Below are 11,291 nucleotides of genomic sequence, written 5' to 3'. Positions count from 1 at the left end.
CCTCATTGCCCCACGCTGCACTGGTGCTGCTGCTGTTACTGCGCCATGGGGGGTGGCCTGGGGCGCCCCGCTCCCCACGGCAGGCTGCTCCTGGGGGGTTGACAGAGCCTTTGGCAATCCGCCGAGCCCCTCGGAGCTGGCACCATCCTCCCGCAGGAGTCCTCACCTGCTGTGCTGGTACGATATGGGGCATCTGGGCACACCCCAGGGAAAGACGCTGAGGTGGCACCCGAGAAGGTACGATTCTGTGCTGCCCCACGCTCCCCCTGCCGCTCTCTGGGCACGGGACACACTGATAAGTGACAGCCTGGGCAGGGGGGCTGGTGCCTCTCCCTGGCCTGGTACCTGCTGAGGATCTCTCTGCTGCTGGCTCATCAGCCGAACGCCTGGCAAGGGTGGGCTCAGCACTGCAGGAGGAAGCTAAACTGTCACACTGCAGGGCAGGGCAGGGCCCAGCTGTCGCCCTGAGCTTTGACGTGGTGCCAGCAGCCCCCGTTATTCTTTATGGACAAGACGGCGTTCTGGGGAAAATCTGCCTTCCAGCAGCTATGGTGTTAAAGCTGCTGGGGCCAAATGGCTGAGCCACTCCCTGAGCACAAGGAGAAAGGGAGTCACTGCCAGTCCCCTCTGCGAGCCTCCCTGAGCTGGGCCTGCTGGCGCCTGGCTGGGGGGAGCTGAGGCTGGGCATGGGCGGGCGCCTGCTGCAGGCTCCACTGTCACTCGGGGCTGAAGTCTGCACCCCGGGAATCCCGGCCAGGCTGCCAACGCCCCACCGCTGTCACTCGGGGCTGAAGTCTGCACCCCGGGAATCCCGGCCAGGCTGCCAACGCCCCCCCGGGCCTGTGGCTCAAGCCGAGCCATCCCTGGTCACAGCCCAGCACTGACTGCCTCGCCCCTCCTACTGTCTACCCTGCCCCGGGATCCACTGCCCCCCTTCGCCAGAATGCTGCACTTACTAACCGGCCAGCCTGTTTCCCTGGCCCTTCACCCTGCTCTGTACCACTCCAGCCTGGTGCTTCTACTGAGAGAGGTACCCCGTGGCACCAGGCCCTTCCCCCCACCTCTATAGGGGACTCGAATAATACTAAGGGACTAACCTGCCTGATTGTCTCACACTGGATCTGCACTGTCCCCTGCCCTGGGGCTGGAGAGGGCTGAGAACAGAGCCCTTCCACCCCCCAGCATTTGGACAATAAACACTTGTACGGAGAAACCCACGGCCTGTTTTCTTAAGGGGGGAGTTTGGGGTTTCCAGCTAGATTCCTCCGGCCTCCCTGGGCTGGACCCTGGTTAGCTGCAGAAGCTGCAAGGCAGTGACGGCAGCCCCCTTGGACAGTGCTGTTTCATAGAATCTCAGGGTTGGAAGGGCCCTCAGGAGGTCATCTAGTCCCACCCCCTGCTCAAAGCAGGACCAATCCCCAAATGGCCCCCTCAAGGATTGAACTCACAACTATGAGTTTAGGAGGCCAAAGCTCAAACCACTGAGCTATCCCTCCCTGGCAGAGGGTGAGCTGGGGCCCCAGGCCCTCCTGCTTTGCACAATAGCACAGATCAGTGGGGCTGTTTAAATCAGAGGCTTTTATTAGAGCACTGGCCGCATCGCCGGGTAAAGGCATCACGCGTCGCTTTGGAGGAGTCTGAAGCGGGGCGGGTTCCCAGGAGGGTCGTGGTGGGTGGTAAGGAACGCGTGAAACGGAGACCAGTGTGCTCTGGAAGCAGCTGGTGCGGTGGGGGCAGGCATGGGCTGGCAGCACAGAGCTTTGTCCTGGCACAGGAGAGTGGGTGCTGAGCCATCCCCATCCCCCACCGCTGGAGGGGGAGAGCGGGCAGTGAGCCATTTCCCCCACACACCTCTGGAGGGGGAGAGTGGGCAGTAAGACACCCCCCACCACCACCACCACTGGAGGGGGAGAGCGGGCAGTGAGCCATCTCTCATGCCACTCTGCCTCCCAGAGAGCAGGGGGTGGGCTTAGGCAGTGAAGTCTCCCCCCCCACCCTGCTTTGCAGCACTAGGCTTAGTCCCGAGCTGCAGTCTGTGCTGGGGAGATGGGGCAGGGGGCTTGGAGGAGTCGCTGGCCTCGGCCTCGAGCGCTGCCGACTGCATGGAACAGCAGCTCTCGCTGCCCAATACTGCTGAGGAAGGAAGCACCCAACCCCTTCAAGGGGCTTTATCACCCTCTGCCCCTGGGTGAACGCAGCCCAGGGCAGGCGCCCTGGCTTTCGGCTTTTCCCACTGTCTCAGCCCTGCGTGAGCAGCCGGGGACCCCTGGAACTCACTGGTGGTGCCAGGCTCCAAACAGCTCTGCATACCAGCATCTCCCAAAGGCACCCTGGGGGTGTGCCGGGGCGGGAGCTCAGGGCCTGGCCTGGGTCTTCGCACACCCGGCCGGACCTTGGCAGCGGCCCAGCTGCACGTAGTGTTAGACACTAGAACTCTCTGGCCAAGGGGTGTCACCACTCGCCCCCCAGCCCAGGCCAAGACGCCGTGGAGCGCGTGTCCCAGCTGGGAGCGGGACGCGGGGAAGGGCCTGAGCTGTAGCATCAGCCATTCTCCGAGCTGCCCCAGACCGGAGGGATCTGAGCCTGCCGCTTGGCCCCGCTCACAGGGTGAAGGAAAGATCTGCTCCGCCCACAAAGCGCGACTGGACACACGTCTGCAGGGGCAGCTGGGCCTGGAAAAGCTCAATATCGGCCATGCTGATCCCATGGCACATGGAGACATCCAGGCTCTTCAGCTGTCTGCACTCCCTGCTGATGGCCATCAGTGTCCTGCAAAGGAGACAAGTCAGGGCTCTCTTCCCCCTTCCTCCCAGCCTGCGACAGGCAGGGCGACTCCCCCGTTGAAGGCCAGCATCAGAGGAAGGCCTTGCGATACTTACTGGCGTGTGAGCTGGCTGCAGCCAGAGAGGACTAAGTGCTGGAGTCTCCGTAGAGAGCTAGCGGCCTCCAGGAAGCCTTTGTCAGTCAGCTTTCCGCAGTGACTCATGGACAGCTGCTCCAGGCTCTGGCAACCCCTGGCCACCGCTACCAGGCTGGCGTCGGTGATCTCCGGTAGCAAGCTGAGGGCCAGCCGCCTCAGGGCGGGGAAGCGGATAACCTAGATGGACAGACGGATGAGAGCCCATCGGGCAGAGCTGGCCTGAACCTTTCCAGAGTATTACAGCCGTTGTGCTGGCACTCAGGTGGGCACATCTTCACCACCGGCTCCCGGCCTGGGCAAGGCTTGCACAGAAAACTTCAGAGCATAAAGTATTAGGAAGGAGAGAAAAGGCGTCCTCAGCCCGGCTCCCCCCAGAGCCGTGGCACCGGGAGTTCTGAGGAATGAGGTCTTACCCCCGATCTCGCCCTGGGTCAGTACCGCTGCTGGCACTGGGCAGGAGGGGGTTGCTTTCTGCTGGCAGGGCAGCTTCTAACCCAGCCAGCCTGGCGTCTGCACGCTGCCCACCCAGCCGCACGGCAGCTCCCCAGCTGGAGAAGCAGATCGGAGCCTGATTCCTCCGCCTCAGCGCCCTGCGTCACGTGGGCACCTGGTGGGCAGTGGTGACACAGTCCAGTGCTGAGGGAGCCGTCAGCACCCGGCACCGTTTCCCCTGGTACGTGCACAGGAACACGCAGCCCAGGAGGATTTCACTGGACAGCCGCTGGGCTGGGCTGATCCACGGCCGGGCTCTCCATACCTTGGCAATGCTGCTGTCAGTCAGCTTGCTGCAGGCCATGAGGTCGAGCTCTTGCAGCTGTTCTAGCGCCTGCAGGGAGGCCCGGTGCTGCTTCTGGGACTCGTTCCAGGCGGAGTCGCTGAGGACCTTGGGATCCTGCTCCAGGTTCTGCAGGGGCGGCAGGAAGAATCCCATGTTACCGAAATTCCTGCTGAACTGTGGCCCTGCGTCCTTCTGCCAAGAAAAGGGACATGTTGCTGAGCCCGGGGGGCTCTCAGCCTCCCATCCTCTGAGCTGTGGCAGGGACTGGGCCTGGGGTCCCAGAGAGAAGGAACAGCCCCACAGACGTTCCCGTTCCATGCTGGCCCCCTGCAGAAAACCAAGGTGCCGAGCTGGGACTGCGCTGCCACCACCTCCATGCATCCTCCTGCCTGGGCACAGGCTGGCCCTTGGCAGCACTCAGAGAGCCCCTGCTGCCTCGGCTTTCGCTCCACGGGCATCAGCCAGGCTCCGGAGCGGGCTCTCACCTCTCTGCGATGGTTACGCTCCTCTCTGGGCTCCTCTACGCCCAGGAGGCCCCAGTCCGTCAGCTCCTTGCACCAGGCCAGTCGCAGGACAGTCAGCCGGGGGAGGTGGGAGGAAATCGCTTGGATGCTCACATTGGTGATGGAGACGCAGGAGGAGAGGTCTAATACCCGCAGACTGGGGCTGAGGGACCTGGCCAGCGAGAGGACAGAGCTGTCCTGGGGAGGAGAAGGGAATGAGTGAGAAGCCAAAGAGCTACACTGAGCAATGCCAAACATGCCCTGTTGGCCAAGGCTCTGTGCAGGAGAGAGCCCCGGCGGGGCAGAGCCTGGCGGCCCGGCTGCAGGTGAAGGGGTATGGGACTGAAAGGCAGGGCCCTGCCCCCTCTGCCAATAGCAGGAATTGGGGAACTTACTCTGAGCAGAGAGCAGAAGGCGAAGCTGAGGGAGGCCAGGCTAGGCCGCAGCTCAGGGGTGGAGCACACTTTCACCAGCTCACTGCCGCTCACGAGGCTGCACTCAGACAGGTCCAGCCTCTGCAGGCTCCGGAGCTCAGCAATGCCCAGGAAACCCCCATCCGTCAGGCGCTGGAGCTTCCCCAGGCCCAGGCTCTGCAGGGCTCGCAGCCCCGCGGACACAGCGAGGGCGGCCCGGTCGGACAGCTCAGAGCACCCAGTGAGGTCCAGCACGGTCAGGTGGGGCTGGTGCGTACAGAGGAGGCCGATGGCCTCGTTGGAGAGGTCGCTGCAGTTCTGCAGCACGAGTTCCCGCAGGCGCAGCCCCTCCACTTGCACCAGGGACCTCATCGCCGGCGAGGTGATGCTGGTGCCGCTCAAGTCCAAGGCCCTGAGGCTGCTGGCCCGCTCCTTCAGGAAGCGCAGGAGGTTGCGGAAGGACAGCAGGGCAGAGGAGTTGTAGTTGCTGGACCCGCGGTAGGGGTCAAACTCAAAGGTGAGGTGGCAGCGAGCCAGTGAGAGTCTGGCCAGGTGTGGCGCACAGCCTGTCAGCCGGTTGAAACTGAGATCCGACAGGTAGCGCAGGCCGGCCAGGTTCAGCTCCTGGAGGTTGGTCAGCGCTCGTCGGGCTTGGCTGATGGTCTCTGGCTTGGAGAGCAGCGTCCCGGACATGAAGAGGCTGTTGCAGCCACTCAGATCCAGCGAGGAGAGGCGGGGGCAGGCAAGGAGGAGGTGCACGAAGGCCGTCTCGGTCAGGCTGCTCCCACGCAGACACAAGCTCTGCAGATGTGGCCCCAGGTGACAGGAGACAGCCTGGATCACGTCCCGGGAGACAGTGGAGCTGTCGAGGCTGGTCAGGCTGACGCAGCGCACGCGCCGTCTGGCCAGGCTCTCAATGGCAGCCAGGGAGGCGGAGGTGGCTGGGATGTTGTACAGGATGTTCTCCTAGAACCGACAGGGGAGAGGCTGTTGCCACAAACGGGGGAATGCAGAGTAAAGGCGCTCCCCCATCCAGGCCTCTAGCAGTGCCCCCGGGAGGGGAGGCAGGACTCCAGGGAGAGATGCTTGGGGGAAGCATTGGAGACACAGGCTAGCACAGGCCTTGAGGCTCCAAAACCTGGGTCTGGGGGCAACAATGGAGGTGCCCTAGGCTCCAGAGACACAGCCAGGGAACAGCTGTCTTCCCCTCCGCCCCTTCGTTGGGAGCAGACTGAGCATGTGCAGAATGAGGTGGTGAATGCAGATCCCAGGGAGTGACCATAGGAGTGCAAGCCTGTGCACTGCCTGAGAGCTGGTGGGGGGCGGGGGGGAGAGGGGAACTGCAGAGTGAGCCTGGGGGGGGACTGAGTGCTGCAGTGAGCTGAGGGGGTGGGGGGCGGGAGGGGGCGAGAGCCGCAGAGTGAGCTGGGGGCGGGGGGACTGCATTCAGGTATGTGCTTGGCCTGGCTCTGTAACTCTCCTGTGCTGTCTAAGAGTAAAGAGGGGGTGTTAAGAAGTTCCTTGCAAAGCCACTGCCCTTGTTTTAACAGCCACCTGGTGCCCAGGGGTTGAACTGCCACCCAGAGAGTCTACAGGTAGGTGAGGCTCTGGGGGAATGTGCAGAGTGGCTGCAGAGGCTTGGGAACTCTCAGCACTAGCTTTGGGGCCTGGGCAGTTGGCTGTGGGAGTCCTTCGTCCCAGGAAGGGGGCCACATGACAGGTCTTCCCCGAGGATGGTGTCCTAGAAATCCTGCCGCTTGAAGCAGGGACTGGACACGGCCCAGAGCCGCCTGCCTGGGCACATGTGGGATCCAAAGGTGAGGGCCGATTAACACAGGGGACTCAGCAGGACTGGGCCAGTGGGCATGCCACGTCGTCGCGTGGATGAGGGCTGCTGGGAGGGGTGGGCTTTACCTGCCGCAGGGAGTCCTGGGCCGCAAAGTACCAGGTGTGATTCACCAGAGAGGCCTCCTTCCTGTCGGCAATGGGCAAGAAGCTGAGGATGTAGGTGATGACCTGGGAAGAGAATGGGAGACGCATGGGGAAGGGCCTCAGAGCAGGACTTGCGCAGCACAGAAGAATTAGGGCATTTGCTGGGGAAGCCGTGATTGGAGAAGAACAGCAGTGCCTGACTTGCTCCCGTTTCTGAGATGCTGCTGTACAGTCTTCTTTAAAATAAGAACACAGCATAATTGATGCCGTGATGTCTGCCTGGGTCTGCAGCCAGCCTGAAGCAATAGCTCAGAGGTGCGAACTACCTTCTTTGTGCGGATGGTGTGAGCTCTGAAATGCTAATCTAACGTCAGCATGGTGAACTGTCTCACTCCAGACAATTTCAGCTGAAACTTCCAGCTCACGTTTGTATCCCACAATCCCAAAGTGCCTCTCCCTCCTTCCCAGGAGGCAAAAGCCCCAACTGTTCCCGACTCTGGTGCCAGCTTCCCCCAGACAACTTCCACAATGTCATGCTATATGGTCAACACAAAACTCTGAGTATGCTGTCACCTTAGAGACAGTGCAAAATCAAATGATCAAATTCAACAACCCAGAGACGCTGCACTGGTTCCATGATTCATGGTCCTGTTTAATGAATCAATAGACCACCTCCCTGTTTTAATTTCTCTGAAGCTTTGGCCCAATTCCCAGGCTGCTGCATGGGAGAGCTGAAGAATTCAGATCAAGTTTGCCATGCACATGGCCCTGAGGAGAAATGAGGATTACCTCACCCCACCCTGAAGTGTGACCACTTCTGTGGTGGGACACAGCAGCTGGGCATGCACAGAGACGCTGCCCAAGCATTTAGGACAGGAAGTGAGGAATGCTTTATCCTAGTATGCTTGCAGGCACAGTTCCCAACCTCCTTTGCACCCTGTAATATTTCATGTCCACTTTGGCCAGGTGCTGTCTCAAGGGTGGGCACTAACTGACAGGACTGGAGGACTACTCCGCACATTTGTAGTGGGAGCAAGGCCAGCTGGGATTAGGATTTTGTTTGGCTCCAGCAGAGAAGTTGTAGTTACTGAGTCTGAAACATCCGTGTTGTTTTCATTCCTTGATCAGAACCTCATGACTCCACACTAAAGGACAGAGAGGCCCAAGAATGGTCAGAAAAGCCTAAGTAAAAACAGCGTGGCCTGCTTACATGACGAACAAACCTACGTGGCCTGGGATGGATTTGGAGCTGCCTGTTTTCACGGATCCACTCCAGCTTTTAAACAGCTCCTTGGAAGGACCCCTTCACTGTGCCAGACTCGCAAGGGGTCTCACCGTTCCTTCAGGGTAGGCCCGGCAGCCTCAACGCTTCCAAGACTGAAGCTTTGGGTTCCAGCACTCCTGTGTCACACCATGAGCTCCGCCCAGCGAGTCCAACTGAGACAGACTCCGGGTCAGAGACCGTTACACTCTTCTGGGACCAGCGCACCTCAGCCACTGTTTGCAGTGACACCAGGCAGAGGCGGGTTTGTTAGTCACCCAGAAGACAGCATCGGGAAGTCCTTAGGTTAGTACAGACAAGCAAAGGTTAAGACATGGTCCATCCTGGCCAAGCCAGTGTTCACCCAGCCATGCTGCCTGGAATCCATTTCTGGCCCTCTCCCTCTGTCACCTCTTTGGCCTTGGCTACACTGGGGCTGTACAGCGCTGCAACTTGCTGCGCTCAGGGGTGTGAAAACGCCCCCCCCCCCCGAGCGCAGAGAGTGCAGTGCTGTAAAGCGCCAGTGTAATCAGCGCTTGCAGCACTGTACGCTCGCTCGCAGCGCTGCAAGCTATTCCCCTCGGAGAGGTGGAGCTCTTGCAGCGCTGGCGGCACGACTACACTCGCGCTTCACAGCGCTGCCGCGGCAACGCTGTGAATCCCCGAGTGTAGCCAAGGCCTTTGTCAGTCCCAGGTGAGAGCTGCTGAGTCTCTCCAAAAGCCAGCTCTGATCCCCCTCCTGCCAACCCATGCTGAGGTCAGGTCACATGTTCCACCTGCCAGAGATTCCAGGTCCTCGGGCCTCCCATTGTCATTCTAGATCCTCCACTGATATGGGTCAACTTCAGCCAGTCCTTTAACGCCCCATTCATCCCACCCCAGACAATTCTGTGACACACACACCTCACGCTCCTGCTCTGCCCTAGGTGTAGAGTTAACCCTTTTGCACCACGGGGTGGCAATCCCGCGCTCAGTAAGTTACTGCCATGCATATCCTTCATACAAATATTACAGACCAGTCCCACTTTGCCACACCTGTGAAGCTTCCTGAGCACTGCAGCAGGCCAGGCCGCTGTGGGGTTTACCCAGGCATCTGCTGAGCTAGTTCAATAGCAGCATTGTCAGAAACGCCCTAGGAAGAGGGGGTGGGCAAGAGCCCTTCACGGGGCTGTTCCAGCCTGACCGCTGGCAGAGCTCACCAAACTGCCAAACCCAGGAAACGGCCAAGCAAGGCCTTTGGCTGGCTCTAAGGACAGGGGCCGTGCTGGGGGGAAATGTTATGGGGAACAGTCTGTCCCCCCACAGGTAAGGACTCTAGACGTGTAGACTTTTATTGTTGTAAAATCCCTTTTTCTCTTATGCTCTGCTTGGATCCTGAGGTCACACGAACACTGCTTTGGTCTGAGAGAAGGCTGCCTGGTCACTAGCTCCCCAAGGGAAGACCCACAAGCGCCGAACCCCATCACACCGGCAGGGTGAGCATGGTCAGTCCACAGGGGCCTGCAGCCCAGGGCCTGGTCTAAGAGTGACAGTATCATCACCAAGTCCCACAGGGGATCAAAGGCATTGAGGGAAGCTGAGGGAGGACAGGTAATAAAGGCAGATAAGCAGTCTGGAGAATTCTAGTGAAGCTGTTCTGCCAGTCTATTGCTTGTTACTGTTAGGTACTTTGGACTCTGGATCATAGCAGAGCTGTACGTTAGCTACTCTTATCAGCGTCCTTAATGACCCCTCTAAAGGGTGTTTCCACAGCAGCACTGTACAGAAGATGGCTGAATACTTTATGTGCTTTTCAAACTTACACCAACCTCTTGACGCAAAGGTTTCTAACATAGAGCCACGTCCTGCAGCACTCTCAGCTCCCACTGAAGTCAAAGTTATCCCAGTGAAATCAAAAGGAAACTGAGGATGCTCAACACACAATAGAAGGCATGCAGCACGTTGCAGGATTGGCTCTTTACTGTGACAAGGAACATTTGCTCTCCCTTGGTTGATTGAAATATACCTAGTGTTACACACAAAAGTGCTTCCATTGACTGTTGGGTGGCTAAGGAACCAGACAGACAGACCTGGCGTTCTCAGGGCTAAGCACCAGGATCAATCACCCGATGCCAGGGCAGGTGAAAGTGCTGGCACAAAGCTGAGCACCCCAGTGGGGAGAGAGGTGCTGTCAGGAGCAGAGTGCCAGCTCCGTTTCACAGCTCCCTTCGTTGGTAGAACTCCTACAGTCCCCCCTCATGTCCACAACCAACAAACATAAGAATGGCCATGCTGGGTCAGACCAACGATAAGTTTGGACCACAGAGGAGGGTGTCTCAGGACTTCTTCTTAGTTCAAAGATCTGCACCTCTCGAGTGCTTTACCAGCAGAGGTACCGTGGCTAAAGATTCCTTGGCTCAGCCTGTGTTCCCTGCTTTCCCGTCACATTGTCCCCGAAGGGGTTAAACTAGAAGCCAGAGTACCCACAGCTAAGGTGGGGCTCGGGGAATTTAATGTTTCTTAATATAAACGAGGCTCTTTACAAGAAAAAAAGCCAAGGAGAGAGGTACTGGCTGATTTGGAGTTTTGGTAATGGGAATCCTGGGGGGCTCAGGAGGTCTCAGGGATGAGGGGGGCAGCATCCCACATCCCAACAAGGGCCTCAGCCAGGAGGTCTGAGCCCAGGAGGGTAAGCTGCTTGAGCTAGAAGCAGAGCCAGCCGGCTGGGAAGCATGTGGGACCCTGCTTGCAAGAGACCTAGTGATCATAGAGAAGGGCCCTGTGCCAGGTTATAACATTGTCTTCTCCAAGTGAACAACTTACTGGGGATTATAGCAGTTGGCTGTGAACATCAGCAACCCTTCAAGCACTGCACTTGGAGTGTTTTTATTGCAGGCTGTGGCCACAGAGGCATACACATTCGTCCTATAACGTGTGGTAAAGGTGTGATGAGCCCTAAAGAACCACTGCCCTCTCTGAAGCCATGAGGGAGCAGCATCTCCGGTGGAGTGAGTCCCTGTCCCTGGAGAGCAGGGCCGACACTGGTCACACAGACACCAGCAATAACATTCTAGTAGCCCATTTAGATGACGCAGGCTGGGCCCTGCTACCAACCTAGAGCCCAAGGAAACACAGGAGTGTTGTCCTCATCTGAATCCCAGTTCTAGTCATATGAACTCTTGTGACCCTCCAGACACTGACGGGTCTTGGAAGTGCCACAGGGGTCCCCCATCCAGCCCGCTGCCGTCCAGCCTGAGCTATCAGAAGGTGTTACCTCCACTGGGAGCCTTCGCGTCTCCATGCCGGTGTCCAGGGGGCAGCAGCTGCATCTGCCCCTTCTTGGGACCCCCAGCACGGATTGCTCCTGCTCAGGCCCAGCTACTCCCCTTGGTTCGTCCAGGCGATTGCCTCAGTCTCTGGAGTCCAGACAGAGAGCGATCATCACGTGGCCCTCCCCAATGCCCCCATCCTGTCTATCTATCTGTCTGTCTGTCCTACTGCCCCC

General features: G+C 59.1%; 1 protein-coding gene across 2 annotated transcripts; it reads right to left on the bottom strand.

Annotated features, from left to right (window-relative positions):
• Positions 1–1,643: 1,643 nt before the first annotated feature.
• Positions 1,644–11,230, bottom strand: LOC112104253 (F-box/LRR-repeat protein 2-like). Of its 2 annotated transcripts, none has more exons than XM_026653801.2 (7): positions 11,061–11,230; positions 6,529–6,630; positions 4,597–5,580; positions 4,184–4,399; positions 3,678–3,890; positions 2,880–3,097; positions 1,644–2,769 (listed from the first exon to the last, which is right to left on the bottom strand). In XM_026653801.2, exons 1-7 carry the CDS (start codon positions 11,085–11,087, stop codon positions 2,601–2,603), a joined length of 1,929 nt encoding a protein of 642 aa, XP_026509586.1. In that variant the 5' UTR covers positions 11,088–11,230; the 3' UTR covers positions 1,644–2,600. The 2 variants fall into 2 exon arrangements, with proteins under 2 accessions (XP_026509586.1, XP_026509587.1); XM_026653802.2 differs by having other exon boundaries at positions 3,678–3,824.
• Positions 11,231–11,291: the final 61 nt, after the last annotated feature.

Source organism: Terrapene carolina, unplaced genomic scaffold (genome assembly GCF_002925995.2).
Source record: "Terrapene carolina triunguis isolate 2854851 unplaced genomic scaffold, T_m_triunguis-2.0 Scaffold165, whole genome shotgun sequence".
In the NCBI taxonomy this organism is placed as follows: domain Eukaryota; kingdom Metazoa; phylum Chordata; order Testudines; family Emydidae; genus Terrapene; species Terrapene triunguis.
Note: the sequence above shows the minus strand (reverse complement) of the source record. Positions and strands in the feature narration are given on the sequence as shown.

Excerpts from the sequence above, each read along its gene's own strand:
- LOC112104253 (XM_026653801.2), bottom strand. The coding sequence starts at position 11,087 with ATGGAGACGCGAAGGCTCCCAGTGGAG. Across the intron at positions 5,581-6,528 it reads CCCAGGACTCCCTGCGGCAG|GAGAACATCCTGTACAACAT; the intron begins GTAAAGCCCACC and ends TGTCGGTTCTAG. Across the intron at positions 4,400-4,596 it reads CCTTCTGCTCTCTGCTCAGA|GACAGCTCTGTCCTCTCGCT; the intron begins GTAAGTTCCCCA and ends TCTCCTCCCCAG.